Below are 27,161 nucleotides of genomic sequence, written 5' to 3' on the forward strand. Positions count from 1 at the left end.
TGCTGCTGGGGTCCACCCCCGCCCCCTCCCCAAGCTTTCCCTAAAAGCCTCTAGCATTCCACTCGCCTCTCACCCAGCACACATGGACCATATCACCCAAATCAGGGCTTAATGACATCTTCCGCTCCATATTAGATGTTATTGCTATTGCTATCCCTCTCAAAATTGTAAGACCTTTGAAAGGAAAGATAATCTTATACTTGACTTACAGAGAATTTAAGGAAAGCTGGAAATACCCATATTATATTTTCACTAATTAATTCTACGCTGAGAATAAGGCTTATTGCTCTAACAAATTAACATGTTATCTTTTTGTAGGTCAAATAAAAAATTCAATTCAGATACTTCCCACTTTTAAAAGACTTTAAACAACCCAAATTATTTTAACAAGTTTAATACCCCAATCCTTGCCTCCACCCCCAACAAAGAAAAGTTCAGGGCTGCCCTGAAAAAGCTAGAGAGGCATCAATTTGTACAATGATAATTTTGACATCATCCAACCACATCCATCCTCCTCTCCCAGTCCTCCTGGGGGAACTCCCAACCTACGAAACTCTCTTCGACACTAATGCAGTCTGATCTGACACTGACCTTGAAAATGTTTCAGCAACAGTTTAAAGTTCTAAAGTTGCATAGTATAAGCAGAAAAACCCAAAGACTCAAATAATACTTCTCATTAATTTTTCATTTTATAAACTGTATTTTATTAGGTTTAAAATTCAGATAAAACTCTACTCAATGTCAACTAATAAATGTGGAAGGAATGACAGAAAAATCACCATTTTTAACCATCACATCAGCAGCTGAGGCAAGAATCATTAACGGATGCTAAAACTATTGGGTGAAGGTTACAAAAGAATATTTATATTGTCTAAAGTATCTCTGCACAGATTACGTACTAATTCAAATGAAAACTGGTATTTTTACACTGGAAAAGCCTGACAGATACCACCTTGAGTTGAATGACAAACATCAACACGGCGACAAACAGACAACACGTACCTCCTCCTGTGATGAACTGAGAAAGAAATATCATTTATGTCAAAAGTGCAAAACCTGAATCTAATCATGAGGAAACATGAAAACCAAACTGAGATTCATTTCACAAAACAACAGGCTTGAGCTCTTCAACTATGTCAGCGTCGTAAAAGATAAAAGCTGAGAAACTATTCAAGATGAAAAGAGTAAGGAGAAGTGACCACCCAACGCAGTGCATCCCTGGACTGGGTCTCTATTAGGGAAGGAAAAGTGCCATAAAGGACATTACTGGGATGAAGGGGATGAGAGTATGCCACCTCAAAATCAGCCACCGTAGCATAAGGATTGTTCTGAGCTGAAGGCAACAGAGAAATAAGACACAGGAGGCATTCAGGGGAAAGTTCCTGTGCTTAGAAAATCTCTTGAATATTTAGTAGTGAAGAGCATAACACTAACTTACTCCCAAACGGTTCAGAAAAATAATAATAATATGCAGAAACGGGGAGAGAATACAAATGTGGCAAAAGGTTAATTACTGGCAAACGCAGGGAATTCTTTATGCTGTTTCTACCACTGATAAGTTTGAAAATATTTTAAAACAAAGCTAAAAAACTCTACTAAATACTGATATACATGTTTGGCTATCAGTAGAACACAGAAAAATGGAACTTAATCCAATTTTATTTCAGAGTAGTATAAAAAGTAATATTTAAGGTGGTTTCCCCCATTTAAACTTTTGTTTTACCTCCTGCTCCTTAAATTATTCATTCATTCATTCAACAAGTATTTATTAAGCAAGACGTCACTAATGCAAATTTGTATTCTGGAGAAGGTGACAAGCGGACTTGAGTCCAGTTTTAGAGAATGAGTAGTAACAGCACTAGCCGGGGTGGGGGCAGAGGACATCCTCGGGGAGAAGGGACAGCATGTGGAGAAACATTTAAACAGAAAGCAGGCAGGTCACGTGGAGGAAATTACAAGCAGTGTGCTGGAGCGCTAGTCCCAGGGGAGAATAGTGAAACAATGAAAGTGGTACGATAAACAGGGGCTGGATCACAAAGGGCCTCACACGGAGCAAGGCAGGGATTTGAGCCTCGGCCTCTGAGCCCCTGCTTTTTCAATCTCAGCACACACCAAGGGTTCTCACCTAGTGAATCTCAGCCCAAGAACAACTCTCCAGGCAAGGCCCAGAGATCAGAACATCGAAACGCAACAAAGAGCCTCCTGCACTTGAGTCTTTCCTTTAGAGAAGACGCTCCTTTTCCTGGTTACAATCATTGCCTCTACTCATACTGGTTTGCCTGGACTGTCCCTGCTTGCATGCTGGAAGTCCCTTGTCCCAGGAACCAACCATTCACCTACCCCAACCATGGACAAATCAGGATGGTTGGTGACCCCATCTCTAGCTCCAATTCTCTGTCCTTGACTGCCTATTGCACATTTCCACTTAAGAAACGCACACATTACTTAAGATACTACTATTTCATACTTTCACTACTTATTTTTAAAGAACGACAAAGAACAAAGAATATGTGAATTATAATTCCTTAGTCAAATTAATCCAAAGTGAATTTTCGTCAAAGATTAAAAATTTAACTTCCAGGGGCCGGCCCAGTGGCACGCGGTTGAGTGCACACATTCCGCTTCGGCGACCCAGGGTTCACCGGTTCGCATCCTGGGTGCGGACAGGGCACCGCTTGGCAAGCCATGCTGTGGTAGGCGTCCCACAGATAGAGGAGAGGAAGATGGGTACAGATGTTAGCTCAGGGCTAATGTTCCTCCAAAAAAAAAAAATTAGCTTGCAGTCTAATTACAGATTTCACATACCGACAGCTTCTGAATATCATGAGTTTTCAGGGAACTAACTTTGTCCGCATGAACCACACTTGTGCCTAAATGTTAAGAGCGTACAAAGCCTAAGTGAGGCGGCATTCATCACGGCCTGTTCTCCCGCACACAACAACAAAGAGCATTCCGTGTGTTGAACCACTTAACGAGCTCCTGAAAGCTGCAATTTTTCCGAATGGAGCAAAGTTTTATCTGGTTATGTTTATTTTTAGTATCAGTTACTTCTTAGTGGCCACTCGAAGAAATACTTTAGATAAAGTGGACAAATTCCTTGAAAAACACAATTTACCAAAATTAACATCTAAAGGAACAGAAAATTTGAAGAGGCCTATAGCTTTTAAAGAAATTGGATTAAAAGTTGATTAAAAACTCCAAGCCCAGATGGCTTCACGAGTGAATTCTTCTAAACATTGAAAGAATAACTCCAATCTTAAAGAGAAACTCTTCAGAAGGACAGAAATAAGAGGGAATACTTCCCAGCTCTTTCCATGAGACCAGCATAAAATTGACACCAAAACCTGACAAGGACATTACAAGAAAGTGAAATTATAGACCTATCTCTCAAACGAAAAATGTAAAAATACTAAAAATACGAGCAAATTGAATTGAGGAATATATAAAAAAGATAATGCATCGTGACCACAGGAATCTAAGGATGGCTTAACATTCAAAAATCAGTCGATTTATGAAGGCGGTACAAGCTACAGTAATTCAGGCAGCACAGGCACAGGAACAGGCAATGCAACAGAACAGAACACGGAAAAAGAGCCGCACATACAAGGTTACTGCCTTAACGGCAAAAACAATACTGTAGCGCGGTAGAGAAAGGATGCTCTTTTCAAACACAAGCTGGGTTAATTATGTATCCAGATGGGAAAGTGAATCTTGACTCCTGCCTCACATCATACACAAAAGTCAATGCCAGCGGGATTACTGATCTAAATGTACAAAGTAAAGCAATAAAGTTATCAGAATAAAACAGAGAATACCTTCATGCCCCTGGGGTGAGCAAAAACTTCTTAAACAAAACATAAAAAGCTATTAACCATAAAGGAAACAACTGACAAACTAGACTACATTAAAACTAAGAACTGCTGTTTATTAACTGAGCTGATTAAAAGAGTGAATAAGCAAGCCCAGAGTAGGGGAGGTAGAAATGACTCCTACAAATCAGTAAGAAAAAGGCAGATAAGCAAATAGAGAGCAGGCAAAGGACTACACAGTACAAGGCATCAAAATGGTCAGCAACCTCAGGAGCAATTAGAGTAATGCAAATTAAACCACAGTGAGCGAGGACCACACCCCCATCAGAACAGCTCAAATGAAGCAGACAGACAATACTGAGTGTGGGGGAGAATGTGGAGTTTAGAGAACTTTCACACGCTGCTGGCAGAATTGTAAACTGGAAGTATATGCTAAAGGTGAATATACACATGCCCTATAACCCAAGTCATTCCATTGCTAAGCGTCTACCCAAATGAAATATGTACATATATTCAGCAAAAGCCACGCACAAGAATGTTCAGAACTGCACCATTCATAATCGCCAAAACTGAAAACAAGCCAAATGTCCATAATGACATAAGAGACAAGTAAATATTGACATATTCATATAATACTATAACTGGATGATGCAACATGGAATGAATCTCACAAACTTAAAATGTTAAGTGAAAGAAACCCAACACAAAACCATACCGTATGATTTCCATTATATAAAGTTAAAAATAAGGAAAAGTAATTAAGTCAGTATGATGTTTACTTTTGGGGGGGTAGTGTGTGGGAGAGGGCATTGAGAGGAGCTTATAAAGTACTCCTCATATTTGTTCCTTGAGCTGGGCACCGGTTACAGCTGGGATCACTTTGCGTAACCTCATAATTTAGGCACTTTCCTGTGTATCAATTGAAATTGATTTAATTTAATGTTTATTTTAAAAGAGAAGCAAACAATCTTTAATACAATATGTAAAAATTCTTCATTTACCATGGTGAGCTTTTTGGTAAAAGCTCCCAGAGTAAGAGGGGAAGGAATAAAACTTACCTTTATTGACCACTTAAATTCTATTATCTGGTTTAATCCTCAAAACAACACCAAGAGAAGTATTATCGCCATTTTACAGGGATTCAGAATGACTTACTAAAGGCCATTTGACCAACAAAGGGGAGAAGTGGAATTCTACTTAAAATTTTGTCTGACCCTAAACTTTTATTTCCACAATATACAATACACTACGGTCTCAGAGGAGGTGTCTATTTACACTGATCTGCCAGTCAAAATAAGTTACATCTGGATGTGTTCCTTTTGATCTCCCCAGGGAGTTGAAAAAGCGTGGACCCAATGTAAGACTAACAGAAGCAAACTGAGTTATTTTATTTTTAGTGGAATCTGCATAAACACATACAAGTAAATGTTGCTTTAATTGTAAAGCCTTAGCGATAGAAACCAGCCCGGTCCACTCGCACTGCTCTTGGCCTTTGTGATGTGGACCATAGGCGCTCCATAAATACACAAGTCCTGATTACAGAGCTCACCATCTCCCAGTATCTGTATTCCACTCAGCTGAAGACGAACACAATTTACTGCTCAACACAAACACTACGTAATGGTTTCTCTCTCTAGTGAAATGAAAAGTGCTACCTTAAGAGAGATTATAATCATAAAGAGGGCTCAAACACACTAAAATAAACCAGATAAATTAATAATACAGAAACTACAATGGACTGTGTCACTTTTTCTTCACTCAATACACATAACACAGGTAAGCATTTTGCCAGAGCATTTGCTGCTGAAGCAAGACACAGATTTCATATACGTACATATGTATGTATAAGAGATTGTGTGTGTGTGTGCATGCTAAAGAGGCCTTAAGAAAACTATTTATTTCCCTACTCTTGACCAAAGTATGGACCTAACTCATATGTAAAAAAAACTTTCCAGAATTCTCCTAACGTTCAGCTACAAAAAAGCTAGAGGATTACAAAGATTGAGTATAAAAACAATATTCTCCTTCAGATTCTGTCATATGTCAACAGAAACTTTCTTTACAAACATATCCCAAAAGGAAAGCATCCTTTGACAATGCCTCATTTGACACAGTTTATTGAAGAAAGGTTAGAAACTGAAGTCCATATATTTACATAAGCAATAAAGAATCACTCTTTTTAAGATACTAAAGCATTTAGAAATTAAATTACAGCTTGGCTTAACTCCAGCTCAATTTACATACTGCGTTTAAATGCCTAATTTAGGTTGTTCTATCATTTGTTCATATATTTTTATCAACAAAATTCTGCATTTTCCTTGAAACACTCAAACTTATGTTTGGTCTAAGATTAATAAATTACTTGAGTTTATTATATCTAACAGGTACATATAAAGACTTAGGAATTGGGGTGTTTTTTTTCTTTTTAATGTTTAGTCATACAATATACAAGACCTGGAAAAATAGCTAGGTAATCTCAGTACAATGTTATATACAAAATATAATAAGCTTTTAAAATTAAAATACGAGAATGCCTATTGGACACTTTTTTCTTCGTTAACAGTATCAGAGGCCTCTCAATGGGTTACTGACTCTTCATCAAATTGATCAGATCAAAAGCTTTAAACAGTTCCAGTCAAATTCTCCTTTATCAACAAACATTTAATAAGCTGTACTAGATGCAGAGATAGAAAATGAAAAGACTCAACTGTCTCAAAGATTTTGCCATCCAATCAAGGCACACAACCCAACATTATCTACTTTCAAGACTTATTTCCCAGGGTTTTCATCTTCCATTTCCTGCTCAGAACATCTCCCAGTTCCACCTCTACTCTCCTATGGTAACTACTACAAACCTTAGTGCTCAACCATGCACTCTCTCTTTTCCATGTCTCATATTTAGCTTTGATCCTCAGCTTGAAATGGAGAAGTCCCAGAGTTATATGGGCGCTTCAAAGATTGCTGATTATAAGATATCCTGGAGACTTGTAAATGTTACCATTTTAAAAGGGAGAAAATTAAAACAAAGTCTAGAAAGGCCAGGCTGACCTGCCCTTAAAACACAGCTTGTTATTCAGAAGGAAAGCCAAACAAAAACCCAGGTTTCTTAACCATTCATTATTTTACACCGTTCATTCAATGCCACCAATCATGTCTGCCCCAATTATCTGGAATTTTGTTCTTTTTCTTTTGTTAACCTATTACTTGTCTTTATATGTGCAGACATAGCCTAAATCAGTGTCTATGGAGGGGCTTTGGGAGGGATCCCTGTACCTCTTATAATTGTATATAAAATTACAAGCATGTACATGTACATTTTTCTGGGGATAAGATTCATATCTTTCCTCAAATCAGGAGTCTCCAATGAGTAAGAACACTGGCCTACATCAAGTACACACGAGACATGTACAAAAAGTGTATGCTGGTTTGAAATACAAATTCAAGGATGATGCATTTATTTGCATATAATAGAAGAATAACAGTTATTCAGGGAAAGTTAGCAATATTTAAGGCACTATTACACTCGGAATCATCATTATAGAGACACAACTAGGACAGCTGAACCATCTGATCCAGTACAGGCATCCTCAAAACAGAAGACTGGCCTGTGCAACATTACTCTTGAGCACTCTTTTCTTTTTCATCTTCCATTATAAAACTGGACATACATCTTAAAATTAATAATTTAGGGGGATCACAATACAATCTAATCACATTAAGAATATAGCAAAGTTTTCTCTAATGTACATATTTAAAGCAAAATAATATCTGCTAAATTTTACCAAACAGTAGTTATGTGCTAGAACTGGGCTAAGAATTTATGGAACTCATTTTTCCCTCACAATCTCAAGACGTAGATACTATTATGACCCGTTTGCAGATGAAGAAGCTGACTCAGAGAGGGTGCGTACACCCTGTGTTCCTCAGGGATACACTGGAGGGATCCAAATAGGAACCCTGGTCTCTGTGACAGCAAAGACTTGCTCTTACACATCCCTCTAATGCTATGATAAAATATTAATAGTTAATTTTGCAAAGCGGAAAGAGCTTAAAATACCACTGATCAGAACTACCCAGGAGTGATGGCTGTGCAGCGGATGTGTAAAAGCAGAAGAGGCCATTCAATTCTCTGGGTTCATCAAGCTAATCTTGCCCTCCCAGGCCGTTACCAACAGAAGGAAGACAGAAATTCTGGAATCTAAAAATATCTCAAAGTACTGGATAAGGTGACGGCCTTTCATTTCCCTTCAAACAGGGCTCCTGACCCAACTCCTTAATCAAAGAACCTTTCTACATCACTGCAAAGATCAGTTTTTACGTGGAGATCCTTCTCTCATTATTTAAGTACAGTATTTTTTAAATTCTGAACTGATTTGCTGACATTTTCTAATCCCCAAAAGAATTTCCAAATGTGTTTTTAAAATCCCTACTTCACTGTACACATTGAGCTGTCACCTAAAAAGCAACAACCACAACAACTATCAGGGTTAGCCTGCTTCAACAATGAGAAAGCCTACAATGGTAGTAAAACTCCCAAGTTTCATAGAAATCTTCTAGGAAATGCTGAACACTTCTCTCAGTCCACAATGATTCTACGCACCTAATCATAGGGACCTCACAAATGGAGAATCAGGCAGCATGATCCGGCCAAAGTCAGAACAGTAATGATCTTTTCAAAAGCTTTAATATACAAGCAATCTGATTCTCCATGAAATTGTATTGGCTTCTAAGAACAGTCATGCACCGCATAAGGACGTTTCGGTCATCAACGGACCGCATACAGGACAGCGGTCCCCTAAGACTAGCACCACACAGCCTCGGTGTGTAGTGGGTAGGTGAGTACACCCTAGGAGGTTCGCGCAGCGACAACACTGCCTAACGACACATTTCTCAGAACGTATCCCCATCAAGTGACGGAGGACAGTACTTCAGAAAGTAATATAAACATAAACGAATTTATTTACTCAACAAATCTGAGCCCCTTCCAGCGCCAGGCAACATTCTAGTCTATCCTTCCTACTCTACAAACCTTCACACAGCCAAGACATTTTACGTCACTATGAGCCTCAAAAATCAAAACATTAAGCCAAAATTTAAGTCTTTCATGTCTTATTTCTAGTAACAGTCTTACTGACATCCTCAGACAATGTTTCCTTATGGCATTTTTTAGCCACTTATTTAAAATGTACAGCAACTTCGCATATTAAAAGAGAACCAACAATTCATTGACGATTTTAGATAAACAGAAAAGCCGCTTTGTACTCAATTCATTTGAACAAAGGCCTTCTTCCTTGACTGAAAATTTCAATTTCACCAGCTAGACCTCAAAAATAATGCTCTTCTCTCTGTATTCACCCCTGCCTATATATACCACCATACGACAGTCCTAGTTTTTAGACCCACACACATTCCTAAAGACTGGCAAAGAGAACGTGGAAAATCCTGACCGCCTGTGCTTCCACAAGAGTTCATCTGTGAACGGACTGCTTTTCGGCGTCTGTCAAAAGCCTGAATGAGACAACTGGTATTTGAGGGGCATCATATGAAAAGCAAATTAACTCAAGTCTAATGAATCAAATCACCAGAACGATGGACCCCTCTATTACTAGAGCTTTCCTATTATGCCCGAGGCTTTTATCTGGTTTCTCTAAAATGGCACGTGAAAAATGTTTCTCTATCACTGTAAAATGTAAAACATTTTCTTCATAGATTGTTAATGTCATTTTATGTAAGACTTCAAACGATTACTTATTCTTCATACGAGAGAAATGCTGCTTCTCCTTATTAATTGGTATAGTTCCGTTCATTCATCAATGCCAACTATAATTAGTCCTGTTTCCTCTTTTGCTTTGACTAATAAAAATTTTTTTTAAAACAACCTTAAGTTACAGCAGATGCTGAGCTGTCCCTGCCCTAAGCTTCTCATCTAACTCCATCTGCCCCTCAATCTTTACCTGTATCTTCACAGCCCTCTCAAACACCTATTATTATATGACCATCTCAGATCCTTTCTCAAAGCAGACAAATAATCAAATATACACATCCACTGGGCTTTTAGAAGGAACTAAACTCTTGAATGCCTAAAAAGCAGAGCAGAAGGTAAACAGGATAAATCACTTGGCTCCAACTTACTATGTACACAAGTTCACTGCGGACCTGACCAGTGCCTTCCTGGGCATCTAACAGAGGCAACACGGCTCCATGAGGATCAACTGAATGAGTTCAGCTATCTGAACGCGTACTTGCCAAACACTGACAGGAACCGAGATTAGAAAAATGAGTGAATCCTGGGCCTCAAGGAGACTACAGTCTTTTACTGACCCAGGGGAAGCGTTTGTAGGAAAGTATAACTGTCTGAAACAGCCCTGAGAAAACTCACATTGAAATAAACTCTGAGTCTAGTGTTTTGACGATCAAGAAACAACCTGACCACTTCTGGGCACACACCCCAAAGAAGTGAAAGCAGGGATTCCAACAGGTATTTGTACACTATGCTCACAGCGGCATTTCTCACAAAGCCAAACGGGAGAAGCAGCCCAAGCATCTATCGATGGATGTATGGATAAGCAAAACGTGGTGTGCGTACAGACGAAACAAAATGTTATTCGACCTTAAAAAGGAAGGAAATTCTGCCACATGCTACAGGATGGATGAATCCTGAGGAGGCTAAGCTAAGCGAAATAAGCCAGTCATGAAAGGACAAGTACTGTATGACTCCACTTACACGAGGATCCAAGAGGAGTCAGATTCATAGAGACAGAAAGTCGAAGGGTGGCTGCCTGGGGCTGGGAGGAGGTGAAACAGGGAGTCAGTGTTTACTGGAAAGAGTTTCAGTGGACGAAGATGAAAAAGATCCGGAGACGGATGGTGGTGACAGTTGCAAAACAATGTGAATGTACTTAGTGCCACAAACCGTACACTGAAAAAGGGTTAAAGGTGGGTAAATTTTGCTATGTATGTCTTACCACCAAAAAAAATCTGAATTATTCAGATAATCAGGTGTCCCCTGTACATTTAAGGTTAGACAGAGTTTCATCCAACAAGTATTAAGTAAGGACTGACTGACGTGTTACGCAGGTTTTCCCCCTAAGTCCACTTGGAACAGCGATGCAACACAACACAAGGACTCTGAAATCAAAGCATGATTCAATCCGGGCACTGCCACTTCTCGAGTCATAACTCGCGGCAATAACCTCCGAGTTATAACCTCCGGCAATAAACTCTTGGTTTCCCTGCGTGTAAACTAAGGACGGTGTTGACTCTGTCTCAGGGTCACCGTGAAGATGAAATGAGAACGGATACAAAAACACCTGAAACATCTTGGCACATAATCAGCAGGCATTTCTTATTATAAATGTTTCCCTTCTCTCCTTTGCCACAAGTGATGATCACAGGATGTTAAGGTCACAAGTGACAGAATGTCTATGAAATACCTACTTTCTCAAATGAAACAAGCATCTCACATGTCAGACAGCGGCAGGTAATAAATATCTCAATGCCATAAGTCATCCTTCCTAGAAGGCAGCCCTATACTAAAAGTCCTACCCACTGTATAACACCACAAAATCACTATCCAAGAAGAATTATGAGCCACATCAAAATAAAACGTCTTCCGAAGCCAAGACAATAAAACTCAGCAACGGCAAAACCACCTCGCTATACAACTCACACACAGAGCCTCTGACCTAACACAGTGACAAACTTAACCTTCACTGATGAGATGGCAGCACAGAGTAAAGCAAGGCCTTACTAAAATGATTGCAGGAAAAGGTCTTTTCTCCCCAAATTAAATTTGAATAACACATCTTTACATAAAACAGCATTTTGATGCCATGAATTAATCCATTAACCAACACTAACAATTTAAATGTTTACAGTGACCACATTAAAATCAATCTTTATAGGATTTCTAATCTACAGACAGAGTTTTATAAAATATGGCCTAAAATGAAGCTTTGAAATAATAGTGTGTATGTATATATAGCACATGTGACATCCAATACACATGTGCCACAGGTAGCCAGCTAGCTTTAAAGACAACACTTTGCATAATAAACTGACTATTCTAGAACCTAGTCCCAAAGGTATTAATGGTACTAAAATTGTGATTCACTAACAGCCTCATTCAGAATCCTGTACCATCATCCCTCCTCCAATAAATTACTGGAGCTGTTGGTTAAAAGGGGTATTTTTACTTAGAAAATGTAATGTTTACATCAACCCATGATCAATTTAGTTAACCTTTTATTAAAGCACATTTAAAAAATACATTTTCCAAGTTACTTAACTCCTGACTTGTACCCTTTTCCATTCACTGAGTGTGCTGCACTTTTAAACCAAGCAACAGGAAGACCACTGAAAATCAAAACCCTAAAGACTCAGAAAATCCAAAGACAGAAGCATCTCAAAGACACACAGACTTCAAAGTAATACTCTTTAATAAGATGAATGCTTTTAAACCGCGATAGTCCTAAGAATGCTTAGACTTATGTGGGTCAGTAACGTGTCCCTTTAGGCCCGACTTCCTTCACAAAAGCACAGACCTAACACTATAGAGCCAGGACCCCCAGTCATCTGTCTGCAAATCTTCAGGCTACTGAGGATACATTAAGCGGTAGGTTAGCTCCGTGCGGCGGGCAAAGCCACAGGGGCAGCTCAGCTTTTCTAGACACCCTGCAGGAATCTCACGGGCTAACTTAAAACATACACTGATTTCCCAAAGATTAAAAACCCTTTAAGAAAGGATCCTTGGCAGGGTCCAGGCGTCTGGGCACAAAAACATCGGAGGGGAGGGGCGAAAACATGGCCTCGGCCACACGCCCCGTGGGACCCAGATCTGGTCACCTGCCAATAAACACGAACAATCCTCCCCGGGCGGGCCCCGAAGGCTCGCGCTTTCCTGCCAGGAGGGACAGCCCGTGCTTCCTTCCTCCCCGGCCCTCTCCAGCGGGCCCACGGAGGCCCAGCGCCGCGGCCCCCGGCAGGCCAGGGCCCGAGGATGCTCCGGGATGCCGTGGCTGCCCCCGGGCCACTCTCCGCGCGCCGCCCGACCTGTCAAACCCCGCTCTCCGCGGACTGCGGGCGAGCGGGGAGCACCGGCCCCACTCCGCGCGCCCAGCCGCTGCCAGGGCGGGCGCACAGGGTCCCTCCAAAGCGCCCACCCCGGAGGGGCGCGAGGCAAGGGCGGCGCGGAGCCCGGCGGGGGCCCCGGCCCCACAGGCCGCGCCCTCTGCCCGCGCCGGTGTCGCCGCGCGGGCCAGGCCGGAGCGCGGGGCCCAGCGCGCCCATGCGGGGCCTCGGCGCGGAGGCGGGCGCGGGGCCGGGCGGAGCCGCTCCCCGCCCCGCACACAAAGCGGCTCCGCGGGAGCCCGCCTCACCTGCAGCACGGGGCGCCGCGGGCCTTCGAGAACCATCGGACCCCGCTCCGGCGCGCGCGTCACAGCCCAGGCCTCCCGGTGCCGCTCGGCGCCGCCGCCGCCGCCGCCATTTCCTCCCGCTCGCCGTCGCCTCGTCCCCGCTGTCAGGTTACTCCATTCACCTGGGCCTGGAGCAGCCTGCGCCGCGCCGCGCCGCGCCTCCGCCTCGACCCCTCCCGCTGGCGCCTGCGGAGACTGCGCAGCGCCCGGCTCGCCTGCAGCCCGCGCACGGCCCGCGGCAACGGCGCACCGCCGCTTGGAGAATCCCACCGGCGCCCGCGCCGCCCCCTCCGCGCCCCACGCGCCGCTCGCCCCGCGCCGGCATGAGAGCCAGCCTGTGATTGGACGGGGCGCGGCGGTGAAAGGTTAATCCCGGCCGTGCAGCCACTCAGGAGCCGGGAGACAGAGGGCGCGGGCGGCGGCGTTTGCGGCCCAGCGCCGAGACCGAGCCGGCCTTCCATCGCCCGCTGCCCGGCGCCTTGGCGGCCCCGGGGCCCGCGCGCCGACGCGGCGGACGCTCGCCTCGCTGGGCAGAGCCTCCTGGCCCTCGGAATCCGCCCGCCTCCATTGTTGCCCCTCTGGCGCCCACCGCCCCCTAAACGTGGCCCTGCCCCGCGGCGGTGCTTGTTCTCCCGAGGGCTCCGCGCCCCTTCCACCATCCCCCTCCCCTCTTAAAGACCTTCCCACTTGCCTGCTTTCCCCCGCGGTGGCGGTGCAGGGCCCTCCGCATGTGGGGAGACCACAAACCCCACCCCCACTCCCACCCCGGAACAGGGATGACCAGAAAGTGAGATGGGGACTGTGGCCCCGTTTATGTAAATAGTTCCTTTGCGTAGGTCACAGCCTTGCACCATATCTCAGAGTTGTGCGTTAAAATAGGGAGGTCAAGTAAGTGACTAGCTTAAAGAAAATCCCTTTAGTCTATCTCAAAATGTAGGCATCTCTTCCAGAGGACTCAGTATAAGCTCGTTTACTCCAGAGGGGGTATGCTAACGGCAACCATGCTTCTGCTAGTAAGAGTTAGCCCTTAGCACCTACGACTCGCTAGATCTGGTCTCAGGCTGCGCCGTTCCGTGCAGTGGTCGCCAGCCCCGTGGGCCTATTGAGCGCTTAAAAGATGGCTAGTCCCAATTGAGACGTGCTCGTCGGAACTCAGATGTATGTGTTCTTCATCAAAAAAGAATGTGAAACAGCTCACTATATGGATTCCCTGTGGAAGTGATATTTTTGACATATTGGGATAAATTTGGTTTCATTTGTTTTTTGGGTTTTTTTAATGTGACTAAGAATTATTTTAATGTCTTAGGTGGCTAGCATGATACTGCTCTTGGACAGGCTGGTGTAAGCCTGTGATCTTCGTGTGAAACCTGTGAGGTAGGTGCTGTAATTGGCCCCCATTTGAACAGATGAAGAAAGTTAATAACGCCCATCAGGTAAGCAGCTAATAAGGGAACAACTGAGATTCGGACCCAGGTAGTCTGGCATCAGGACTGGTGTACTCAATCACTACAGTGCTCAAGTTTGGATCCTAGATTTGCTGTAAATTGGCTAGAAGTTTCATCTAAACAGAGAATGTTCGTGGGCCAAATTAGGAAGTAAGCAGGATGCTCGTGGCAGACCTCTGGAAAAGTAATGTTTCTTCTATGTCGAGCACCGTGGGCAATAGACCTCCCCAGTAATATATGTGAAGGCTTTAGAGATAATGCTTTATGAGAAGGAGGGCATCTCAGGGTGGGGATAGGCACAGGCTCCTCTAGCAGTGGAAATTTGTGAGAGGTAAGACTTGCCTCCCCCTCATGCCATCCCCTCAATCTGTCAAGACTAGCTGGGTTTCTCCATCAGCAGCCTTGTCTGATTTTCATCAATTTTTTAAATTTTGGGGGTAGTACAACAACCCACTTAAAAAATTGGCACAAGATCTGAACAGACATTTTTCCAAAGAAGATATACAAATGGCCAACAGGCACGTGAAAAGATGTTCAACATCACTAATTATTAGGGAAATGCAAATCAAAACCACAATGGGAAATCACCTCACAGATGTCAGAATGGATTATTAAGAAGACAAGAAAGAACAAGTGTTGGACAGGGTGTGGAGAAAAGGGAACCCTTGTACACTGCTGGCAGGAATGCAAACTGGTGCAGCTCTGGAAAGCAGTATGGAGATGCCTCAAAAAATTAACAATAGAGCTGAAATATGATCCAGCTATTCTACATCTGGGTGTTTATCCAATGGACATGAAAACACTAATTCAAAAAGATATATGCACTCCTATGTTTGTTGCAGCATTATTCACAATAGCCAAGACTTGGAAACAACCTAAGTGCCCATCAACAGATGAAAGTATAAAGATGTGGTATACATATATAATAGAATACTATTCAGCCATAAAAAAAGATGAAGTCTTGCCATTTCCAACAACATGGGTGGACCTTGTGGATATTATGCAAGTGAAATAAGTCAGATGAAGAAAGTCAAACACCGTATGATTTCACTCGTATAAGGAAGATAAAAAAAAAATGAACAAACACATAGATACAGAGAATAGATTGGTAGTTACCAGAGGGGAAGGGAGGTGGCAGGAGGGCAAAAGGCGTAAAGGGGTACTTTTGTACGGTGACAGATGGCAACTAGACTTTTGTGGCTAACATAGTGTAGTCTATACAGAAGTTGAAATATGATGTATACCTGAAATTTATGTAATGTTATAAACCAATGTTACCTCAATAAAAATAAATCAAATTAAATAGTACATACATGTGATTCATCGATCAGAAAGCATAGCAAGGTATACAGTAAAAAAAAAACTCTCCCCTACACCTGTCCCCATGCCCTGAACAGGTAACCACTGTTTCTTGCTCATTCCTCTAGAGAATTGTTTTATGCATATACAAGCCAAGACGTTCCTCCTTTACAAAAGTGGTAGTGTGCCATACACATTTACTATACCTTGCTTTTTTTTACTTAATATATCAAGAAGCCATGTCTACAGCAATATATACAGAGTTCCTTGCTATTTATTTCAAAGCCCATAACATTTTATTGCAGAGATGTGCCATTATTTATTTAACCAATTCTCTATTGATGGGAATTTAGACTTCCAATCTTTTGCAATAAAACACTGATCCATTTGGAACTGATTCAGTATATGGGGTGAGGTATGAATCCAAATTAATTTTTTTTATGGCTGGCTACACAGTTTGCCATTTGTTGGCCATTTATTGAAGAGTTCACTTCTAGACTATCTATTCTGTTCCAATGGTCTATCTATTCATGCTCCAGTTGCTGGTTTGGTTTGTTTTAAATCTGGAGACATAAAATCTTGTAAAGGATAATGTTTCACACTTTGTTTGGATCACTAGAAATCTTGGAGCTAATATTTCAGCTCATGTTAAGCAACAGTACAGTACCATGTGGAATGCATTTTCTGTGGGTTAATTTTTATTTTCCCTTTGCCCTGATTATTTCCACAATTTGTTTTTTTGTAGACCAAGCCAGGATATAAATATATCTTTAAGACTCTCTGTTTGCAAGTAACAGAAACCATCCTGAAGTAGCTTACCCAAAAGGGAAGAATTGTTCATAAAGATGTAGGCGCTTCTCACAAAAGCCAGAAGCAGGAATATGACTACATCTTAGCAAAGGGCTAGAACCAGGAGTTGGAAAGTTTCCAGGAGTCCAAAAGGTGCTCCCTGTGTCCTTCTGTGATTCTTTTCTGTGTCTCTGCTTCATCTGTGTTATCTCCTTCTACTGACTCATTCTCTGCTTTTTCATCTACATAGGAGAATATAGCCACCACAGTGTTCAGCCAGGAAGTCAGCCCAGTGTGGGGTCAGAGCCCCAACACGGAAGGTGGGGCGACAGTCCTGCAAAGTCAGGTGGCTGTACACATGGAACTACACAAAGAAAAAATGATATTGAGGATAATGGAAGCCAGGATTCTCACTGTTGGAGAAGGGGGTTACAAATAGAGAAAGGGAAAAAGCAAGAAGGCTTGAGAGATTGGATTGGGATTATGAATTCAGGGTTTTCAATATATATGGGTATAAAAATAAATATAAATGTAACAGTTTCATATAGAGGAGACTGGAACATTTTATTATGCCAGAAAGTATGAAAATGCTCAAAGAATGATAGAGACATTTCAAAAGAGCAAAGCAGTTAGCTTGAAGGACACACACTAGCCAAATCTAGGACAATTTGAGCATCAAAATATGATTGTAAGAGATTATATTCCATTGAAATAACATAGAATCCATGAGTCCAGACTGCTATTTTTTTTAAAAATGAATAAATAAATGAGGAATAGCTCTTCCTTAGACTAGATTGTAACTAATAAATTTAGAAGGAATAATGGAATTAGAAAGTCGCCATTTGGCAATCATCAGACAAGAAGTAGCAATGTTTGCTAAATCTACTGGGTAGAAGTTGGACAAAGAATGAGTTATTTACATAGGTTCAAAGCATCTCCCCATAAAATTCTTATTTAAAAAACGGGAACTTGACAAAAGAGAATCTAGCGGGCACCACCTTACTGAAGTGTTCAAAGCTAACCATCAAGCCAAGTGTCAGAGACACACCCAACAGGTGCTACATGGTGCAGCTAGAACATGGGGTTTATTGGAGGAAACTTAAATGCAAAGAAGTGGCAGAGTGCATGCTGCCCCGTGAACTTTCATTGTTGCACAGCATAAGCCAAGCATAGCTGTTGTGTGTGCACCAAGGCAGCTGGGTGTAAACAGACAGAGCCAGAGGCCAAGAGGGGAAGTGGGCCCCACTCCCACACAGCATTGCACATTTATATGTTAGCCTAATTGGGCTTAGGGAAGTCCTAGTTTCTATAAATAGTAAGAAATACATCAAGGGAAACCTCAGGTACAGTGCTAGCAAGTAAGCATACCAAGGGCCAAGGTCTGCTCAGAGGGTCCTGGGAACACCCTCGCCCACCAGGAATGTTGACACTGACCGATAGTCTTGTCTCTCCGCAGACCTGCTCAGTCCAGCTCAGCAGGCCCTCAGCTCTGCGATGAAAAGAAGGAAGGAAATGAGCCTCCAGGGCCATGTAGATTCGTCTCTGACCAATAATGTCACCTGTGATGGGACAAACCAACATCAGGTGCTACAACAACTCTTCTGTAGTATTCCTACCAAAAATGCGTGTTTTGAATATTATAGGAAACATCGGACAAATGCAAATTGAGGGATAGTCTATAAAATGACTGGCTTATAATCTTCGAAAATCTTAAGATTATGAAGGTCAAAGAAGGACTAAAAAACAGTTTCAGAATGAAGGACACTGAAGGTACATGACCAACGAGTGCAACGTGTAATCCTGGTCCGGATCCTTTTGCCCTAAAAGATGTTATTGGTACAATTGATGAAAAGTGAAGGGAGTTTCTGAGTGAGCGGCATATGGGAGTTCCTTGTGTTTGTGTATTAGTCAGGGTTCTCCACAGAAACAGAACCAACAGGATAGACACAGATAAATATAAGAGGAGATTTATTATAGGAATTGGCTCATGCAGTTATGGAGGTCGAGAAGTCCCCAAGAAGTCCCACAATCTGCTGTCTGCAAGCTGGAGACCCAGGAAAGCTGGGAGTATAATTTAGTCTGAATCCAAAGGCCTAAGAACCAGGCGGCTGTTTGTGTAAGTCCCAAAGTCCGAAGGCCGAGAATCAGGAGTTGTGATGTCCGAGGGCAGAAGATGGACATCCCAGGTCGAAAAAAGAGAAACAGGGGCTGGCCCAGTGGCATAGTGGTTAAGCAGTGCCAATCTTCCTCACCAAAAAAATAAGACAGAAAGAGAGAGAGAAATCTTTAAAAAAAAAAAAAGAAAAGAGAGAGAATTTGCCCTTCCTTTGCCTGTTTGGGCCCCTGACAGATTAGATGATGCCCGACCACACAGGTAAGCGTGGTGGATCTCTTTTTTTCTTTTTTTAATTTTTGTTTTTTAAGATTTTATTTTTTCTCCCCAAAGCCCCCCGGTACATAGTTGTATATTCTTTGCTGTGGGTCCTTCTAGTTGTGGCATGTGGGACGCTGCCTCAGCGTGGTTTGATGAGCAGTGCCATGTCCGCACCCAGGATTCGAACCAACGAAACACTGGGCCGCCTGCAGCGGAGCACGCAAACTTAACCACTCGGCCACGGGGCCAGCCCCTGGATCTCTTTACTCAGTCTACTGAATCAAATGCTAATCTCTTCCAGAAACACATTCATACATACCCAGAAGTAATGCTTTACCAGCTATCTGGGAATACCTTAGGCCAGTCTAGTTGACACAGAAAATTAACCATGACAGCTTTCTTGCAACTTTTATGTTTGGCATTATTTTCAAATAAAAAGTGAAATTAAATGCAAGAAAAAGAAGTAAAACTATAGAAAACTATAAAGAATCTGGAAGAGACCTACTAGAACTGAGATGTGTGTTTACCGAGATCACTGGATATGAGGTCAATATGCAAAAATCCTTTATATTTCTATATAGAATCAATAGACAATTGGAAATTGAAATTTTAAAGTGTCACAATGACATCAAAAGACATGAAGTATTTGGGGATACATCTAACAAAATATATGCAGGAATTTTATGTTGAAAACTACAGAACACTGATAGGAGGAAGAAAGAAGACCTAAATAAATGGAGAGGTATACCATGTTCATGGAACAAAGACTCAGTATCATAAAGACGTCAGTTCTCCCCCAAATTGATCTATAGATTCTATGCAGTTCGGATCAAAATCCTAGGAGAATTTTTTTTGGAGAAATTTACAAGTTGACAATTTGGAGGGTGGGACGACCTGACTTCAAGACTCTATATAGCTACCATAATCAAGAGGGTATGGTATTGCTGTGAGGACAAACATATAGATCAATGAAAAATAATAGAACATCAAAAAAAAAAAAAGATCCATACATATGTGGTTGGTTGATTTTTGCCAAAGATGGCAAGGCAATGCAATGGAAAAGGACAGTCTTTTCAATAAATGGTGCTGGAACAATTAGACATAAAAAAAAAAAAACAAAAAACCTCAAACCACACCTTGTATACATACAAATATTAACTCAAAATGGATCCTAGGCCTAAATGTAAAACCTAAAAGGGAAGACTTCTAGAAGAAATCACAGGAGAAAAATCTTTGTAACCTTGGGTTAGGAAAAGGTTTCTTGGATGGGAAGAAAAACTATGAACCAGAAAATTTTTAAAATTGATAAATGGGACTTCCCAGAATTTAAAACTTCTACTCTTTGAAAAAGACATGCTAAGAAAATGAAAAGACAAGCACAGACTGGGAGAAGATATTTTCAAACTATATAGCTAGGAGACTATTTGTATCCAGAATATATAAAGAACTTTTATAACTCAACAATTAAAAAGTCAATAACCCACTTAAAAAATATGGGCAAAAGATTTGAACAGATCCCTTACCGAGGAAGATACACAGATAACAAATAAACATGTAAAAAGTTCCTCAACATCATTAAGTGTTTAAAAAGTGCAAATTAAGACTACAATGCGTACCTACTAGAATCACTAAGAAAACTGACCTTATCAAGTGCCGACCAGGATAGAGAGTAATTAAAACTCTCACACATTGCTGATGGGAATGCAAATAGCCACTTTGGAAAACAGTTTTGCAGTTTCTTATAAAGTTAAATACATACTTTCATATAACCCAGCAATATCACTCCTAGTTGTTTACCTTAAAGAAATGAAAACAAATGTCCCCACAAAGACCTGTGTGTGAACATTTATAGCAACTTTATTCACAATAGCCAAAAACTGCAAACAACCCAAATGTCTATTGTTGACAAACGGAGAAACAAATTGTGGTACATCCATACAATGGAATAGTATGCAACAATAAAAAAGGAATGAACTACTGATATATGCAGTGACCCTGTTGAATCTCAAAAGTGTTACGTCAAGTGAAAGAAGCCACACACAAAAGGCTACGTCCTGTAGGATTCTTTTTGTCTAATATTCTGGAAAAGGCAAAACTATAGGGAAAGAAATCGGGTCAGTGGTTGCTAAGGGCTAAAGGAGAGGGGTAGGGGATTGACTACAAAAGGGCACCAGGGAACTTTTGGGGGTGATGGAAATGTCCTATATCCTGACTGTGGTGGTGATTATACACTGTATACATTTGTCGAAAGTCATTGAACTGTACGCGTAATTTTACTGAATTTAAATTAGACCTCAATAAACCTGACTTTACACCAATAATCTATGACTCCTCAGTGGAGCTCACGTTTTCAGGGTCACTCTAGGCTCTACGCAACTAATGCACAAACTGTCTGTGCCTCACCCCACATTGACTCAGACATGAGACCCTTTTCCGCAGCAAGCTCACTCTCTCTCCCTGAGCGTAACAGCCCTTACCAAAAATGCACGGTGGTGTTAGGAGGAAGGGAGTGAGGCAGGATGGGGCGGAAGAGGAGGGTTTGCCTCGTATCAGTGAAAATAACTTCAACTAAACAGAAGGCACCGCTGTCCTCAAAGTGCCTTCTGGACACCCCATCACTGTAGAGTTCCTCTGTCCTTCTTGCTCTCTGCTCTCTGCTGGTACTTTTTCATCTCTTGGAGTCTGAGGATAGAACTTCCCACCCTCCACCCTCCCGGAACAACTGATCGCTCTTTTGCTCTAACAACTTGTAACCTGCAGAAACAGTCCAAGTTGACCAACTCCACATGAATACACGTGCTCCTGAAAACTGGCCCATCAATGACAGACCCTATTTTCTGAGGCAGCCGATTAACAAGCCTCCGTCCAGTAAGCACATTTCCATAGCTGATGATCAATCAATCACTGGACGCTCTGTTAATGAAGGTCCCCCAATCTCTGACCTGCACACCTCCCAGTGGCTGTTTAAGATCAGCAGCTTGCTTTGACCAGAAAGACTGTGCCTTCCAAGTACCGCTCTCCATCTCTTAAGCAAACGATAAATTCAGCTCTTTAACTCAGATATTGAGGGTGGCCTCCTCCTCAGACTGGTCTTAGTGCTTGCTGACATCCATAACTAGCAAGGGCTCCCCACCTCTGATCAGCTTTATCAGAGTATTTCCCCCAAGCGAGTTCCTTCCCTATGAGGAATTCTGAATGTTGCTGTTACAATATTTTTTCTCACTTCATTATAAAAACACTTATTTGTTCCCTAAATATTCATTGAGCACTTCCTTTGGATGAGACACGATTTTAGGTGCTAGGGCTATAAAGTTGAAAAAGGTGGATATGGTCCCTATTCTCATGGAACCTACAGTCCAGCAGAAGAAAATGTCAAATAATATCATAAAGTTTGATGACTGCTATAATAGTAGACGCATAGGAGTCGATACGGGGCCATGCCATAGGGGAGCCTAACTTAGTCCATGGAGTCAAGGAAGTTCTTCCTAAGTAAAGAACCAACCTGTAAGCTGAGACCTGAAGTGCTAGTAGCCAGGTAAAGGGTAGGGAGACTGCAGGTAGAGGGAACAGGATGTGCCAAGCCCAGAGGCAAGGAGGTGTGGCTCATTCAAGGAACTGAAAGGAGTCCAGTATTGGCCCAAACATGGGGCAAGAGCTGAGGAGAGACACGAAAATGGCACCTGAACACAAAGGAGCTTGTGTATCGTGTTAAAGGATTTATTGTTTCACCTCAAAGATGGAGAAGCGGAAGAAAGGTTTTTAAGCCAAAGGTGATGCGATCAGATAGACATTTTTAAAAGTTGACTGTAGGCGCTGTAGGAAATGGAGAGCAGCAGAATGGAAGTGTTCATTTGCATGAGTGTAAAAGACCTGGCTGCTTGGACAAGGATAGTCTCAATGAGAGAGGCGTCTAGCTGAATTAGAGAGATTTGGCGTGTAAAAATGTGTTTTACACTCCTCTGCTATAGTTGTGGTTTCAAGGACGCCAAGACTCTGTTCTCTGGAAAATAGAAGGTGCAATTAGAGTAGAACGTTGCCAGCGTTAGAGTTTTGGGATCTGACCAAAGGGCCTTGTTAACTTCCATTAAGATTAGCAGTCTTTACTGCAAGGTCAAACTTCTTTTGTTGTTATTTTGCTTTGTTTTTGACGAAATAATTAAAACAGCTAAACAGGAACCTTAATCTACTCAAATAACATTTTCAGTTAGAATAAAATGTGGAAGATACACCAATACCAACACACCAATAAAGGCGCTTTCAATACCTTTTTCACCGTCCCACATTATATCACCGCTCTTTTTAGACTTGAGTAAAATTAACTCAATGTTTCTTGGCATCTTCTTTTCCAGGGTGACTTTTGCCTCAATTGTGTCTTTGCCCTCCCGTCAGTACCGAATGCCTGAGGCTTAGTTTAGAACTGAAGAACGTCACACTACGCAGTGTTTAACCAGGGAACCTGATCTAAAACTACTTTCTGCTTTTCCCACTACCCTGAAGGGCTCTCCTAGGGGGTGTCAGTATCTTTTCACTCCTTTGGTGAAAATAAAACAAGAGAAAGATTATAGCCCTGTGGTTACCATATCAGTGTCACAGTATTTGATTTCCCCCCAATTGGAATAAATCAATTTTCCCATATCTTAGCATCAGCTCTTTTGCATTTGGGAAAAAAAATAGTGGAATCTTACTTTTTATTGAATTGTTAGGCAGTAAACAACATTCAGGCAGCCTTAGGACTTCTGCTAAACCAAATTTCTAAAGAAGCTTGGAATTAGAAAATCAAGTTTGCCCACATTTTTTTTTTAAAATGCAGTTAAACAGAACTATAGACTTTAAAATTGATTTTAAGTGGCTTTATCAGTCATTCCTTCTCTCTTCACTGCTATTCGCCCACCCATTTTCCTAGACAAATGAAACATGATTTTTTTTCTCTTAGTTCTCACACTCCAGATTTTCTTCCAGGCAATTCTCTGAAATCTTCCCCCTGTGACATGAGACAAGCAAATCAGAATAAGGCAACTGCCAGGGTAGGTGCCTGCTATGGTCCGAATGCTTGCATGCCCCCAAAATTCATTATGTTGAAATCCCAGGGTGCTGGTACTGGGAGGTGGAGCCTCTGGGAGGGGATTAGGTCCTGAGGGTGGAGGCCTCATGAATGGGATTGGTGCCCTTTTAAGAGGGCCCCCAGAGAGCTTGCTTGCCCCTTCCACCAGTGAGAACACAGCGAGAAGTCAACAGTCTGCAACCTGGAAGAGGGTCTTCACCAGAACCCAACCATGCTGACGCCCTGATTTTGGACTTCTAACCTCTACAACAGTGGGAAGTAAATTTCTGTTATTCATACCAATCTGTGGTGTTTTGTTACAGTGGCCCGAACAGACTAAGACACTCACTATGCACATCTAGTATCTGGGAGCGCGTTGACATACTGTGTATATCGCTTGCTAGGGCTGCCATACCAAAATACTACGGATTGGGAGCTTAAACAACATTTATTTTCTCACAGTTCTGGAGGCTGGAAGTCCAAGATCAAGGTGTCAGGAGGCTTGGTTCCTTCTGAGGCCTCTCTCCTTGGCTCGAAGGTGGCCACCTTCCGCCTGTGTCTTCACATGGTCTTTCCTCTGTGCGCCTGCATCCCTGCTGTCTCTTTTTGTGTCTAGATTTCCTCTTCTTATAAAGACACCAAACATACTGGATCAGGGCCCACTCATATTTACCCATTTTACCTTAATCACCTCTTTAAAGGCCTTGTCTCCAAAAACAGTCACATTCTGAGGTCCTGGGGGTTAAGGCCTCAATATAGGAATTTTGTGGGGACACAATCCAACGCATAACACTATATGATGCTTCTGCCGTCATATGGAGCTCAGGATGCATGTAACTGACCCCTGAAATGCCATCTCAATCTGGAGCCTGGTGGGAACCACCTCCCTTACTTGTCCGCTGTTCAATTATGACCTTCTCTCTTACCCAATAATGTAGAGGAAAAAGAGAGGCTAATAAATACGAATTCCCAGAAATTTCCTGGACCTCAAGACATCTCTTTCCAGATCTAGGATCACCTCTTTCCATTTCATATGCCATATTGCTTCTAGACCAATTTTTCTAATACACAAATCTGATTGGATCATCCCACTACTCAAAAATCTTCAATTGCACCCCATCCAAACATTTTAGCATGGCATTCAGGGTCCCTCATAACCCAGCTTGCACCTGGGTTTCCGGCCTCGCGTCCTGCTTCCCTGATGGCCCTGTGCTTTATGTTCCCGCAACACTGACCTCCTCGTGCTGCTGTGAAAACACTCTCCTTTCCAGAGACAGGATGTTTGGGTCCCTATGTTTTGACTTGTTAAGGTAGTTATTCTACAGGCATTTGCTAGAAAGCTTTCTTCCCCTTGTCTCTGTCTGCAGAGCTCCTTGTCCTTCAAAATTGCACTCGAATACCACCCCATCATGCTACCCTCCTCTCCCCTAAAGACAGTTAATGCTCCCTCCTTGTTTGTGTCACAGCAGCTTCACACCTGACTGTAGCACATTGTGTTTAACTCTTCTTTCTGCCTCCCCACCTTCACCCCCAGCCCACTCCCACACTGAGCAGAGCTCCTCGAGGGCACAGAGTGGTGTTTGGGTCTTCCTCATCTCTACGTCTCCAAAGGCTACACAGAGCAAAGGTAGAAAGAGAAAGAGAGAGGGAGGGAGGGGGAGAGAACAAACCCCCAGTCTTCCTATGATTCCCTGTGACTTAAACACGTATTCACTCCCCATGGCACTAGCATGAAGATACCCTCCTCTGTTTAAAGTTTAGCTAAAAATACCTTCCTTCATGCAGTTTCAAGGCAAGTTACACAGCTCACTAACTACCACAGACGGCAGGGGCCAGTTTTTTAGTGTGGTGCACACCATCATTGTTTTGTCTGTCTTGATATAGCACGCACTTTCGTAAGTGGGAATTCTCTTCCCCGTGATCCCATCTCTGACGATGTGGTTCTAGGAGGCTGCCAGTCGCAGACCCCACCCCTAACCTCAGAGCTGGACCTTGGACGTGTGAAGGCCAGAGCAATCACTGTCCACCTTTCTCCTGGCCACATGACCTCAGCCTGGCCAGCCAGAAGCCTTCCCTAGGATTTTTCTGCCCAGAATTAGTGAAGATGAATCCCTTTGCCTCACTGGTCCTGTTGTAAGTATGTGGTCCTGGAACCTTCTGGCACCATGTTCCCCAAGTGTAGAGAGAGCCCATTCCAGTAGAAGCACACGATACCAAAAAACAGAAAGGCAGAGATGAGAGATGGAGACAGGGAGTCGAGGAGGAACGAGAGAGAGAGAGACTGAAACTCACCAAATTTCTCTTGTTTAGGTCCCTGATTCCAGGTGTCCTTAAACCCAGCTTCACCCCTTCCTGTCCCCAATATTTTTTAAGCTATTTGAATTGCATCTCTGTCATTGCAAGTAAAATTATTATGAATAGTAATAAACTTGAATTTCCATTGAGTCTTGGCAATTTTCCATAAAATGTGATCATGGGACCATATATATATATATATATATATAGTGGGAAAGTGGCCAGACTTTACAGTCGGATAATCTAGACCGGAATCCAGTTCCATCTCTTACTAGATCACCTTACTAAACTTGGGTTCCCTCCTTCATAAAGTGGGAATAATAATAGTTCCCATGACATGTTGAGAGAATTCAATGAAATAAATACATAAAGCGATGATCACATCATAAGCATTCCATAATGTGTAGTTATTATCAAAATTAAAGACACGCAGCAAGAATAATTGAAATCAATTCAACAAGAGTAGCAACAAATACTTTTGCACCTCTTAAGTACAGGGATGCTCTACCCTTCTAACCCTGAGCTGGGAACTCTGGAGGATGAGGGAAGAGCACATGCTCTATGCGCTCAAGATGCTGGCAGATCCACAGGGAAAAGGATTTTCAAAATGTAGGAGACGTCACAAGGCAGGCCAAGATTATTTGCCAAAGAATCATTGTAAATAGAAATTTACAAGAAGAAAAGTTTGCTTCA

General features: G+C 42.2%; 1 protein-coding gene across 4 annotated transcripts in view; it reads right to left on the reverse strand.

Annotated features, from left to right (window-relative positions):
- DICER1 (dicer 1, ribonuclease III) overlaps positions 1-13,535 on the reverse strand; it is a 70,421-nt gene extending 56,886 nt beyond the window's left edge. The window contains exon 1 of one of the 4 annotated variants that reach the window (XM_070594176.1): positions 13,348-13,535. Coding sequence is in view for 1 of the 4 variants with exons in the window: in XM_070594179.1 (XP_070450280.1) it covers positions 13,187-13,222 (36 nt within the window). In the remaining 3 variants the exon portion in view is untranslated. Of the gene's footprint in view, positions 1-13,186 lie in introns of all 4 variants that reach the window. The other 3 variants (XM_070594177.1, XM_070594178.1, XM_070594179.1) reach the window with 3 other exon arrangements.
- Positions 13,536-27,161: the final 13,626 nt, after the last annotated feature.

This window comes from Equus przewalskii, chromosome 25 (genome assembly GCF_037783145.1).
Source record: "Equus przewalskii isolate Varuska chromosome 25, EquPr2, whole genome shotgun sequence".
NCBI lineage: Eukaryota > Metazoa > Chordata > Mammalia > Perissodactyla > Equidae > Equus > Equus przewalskii.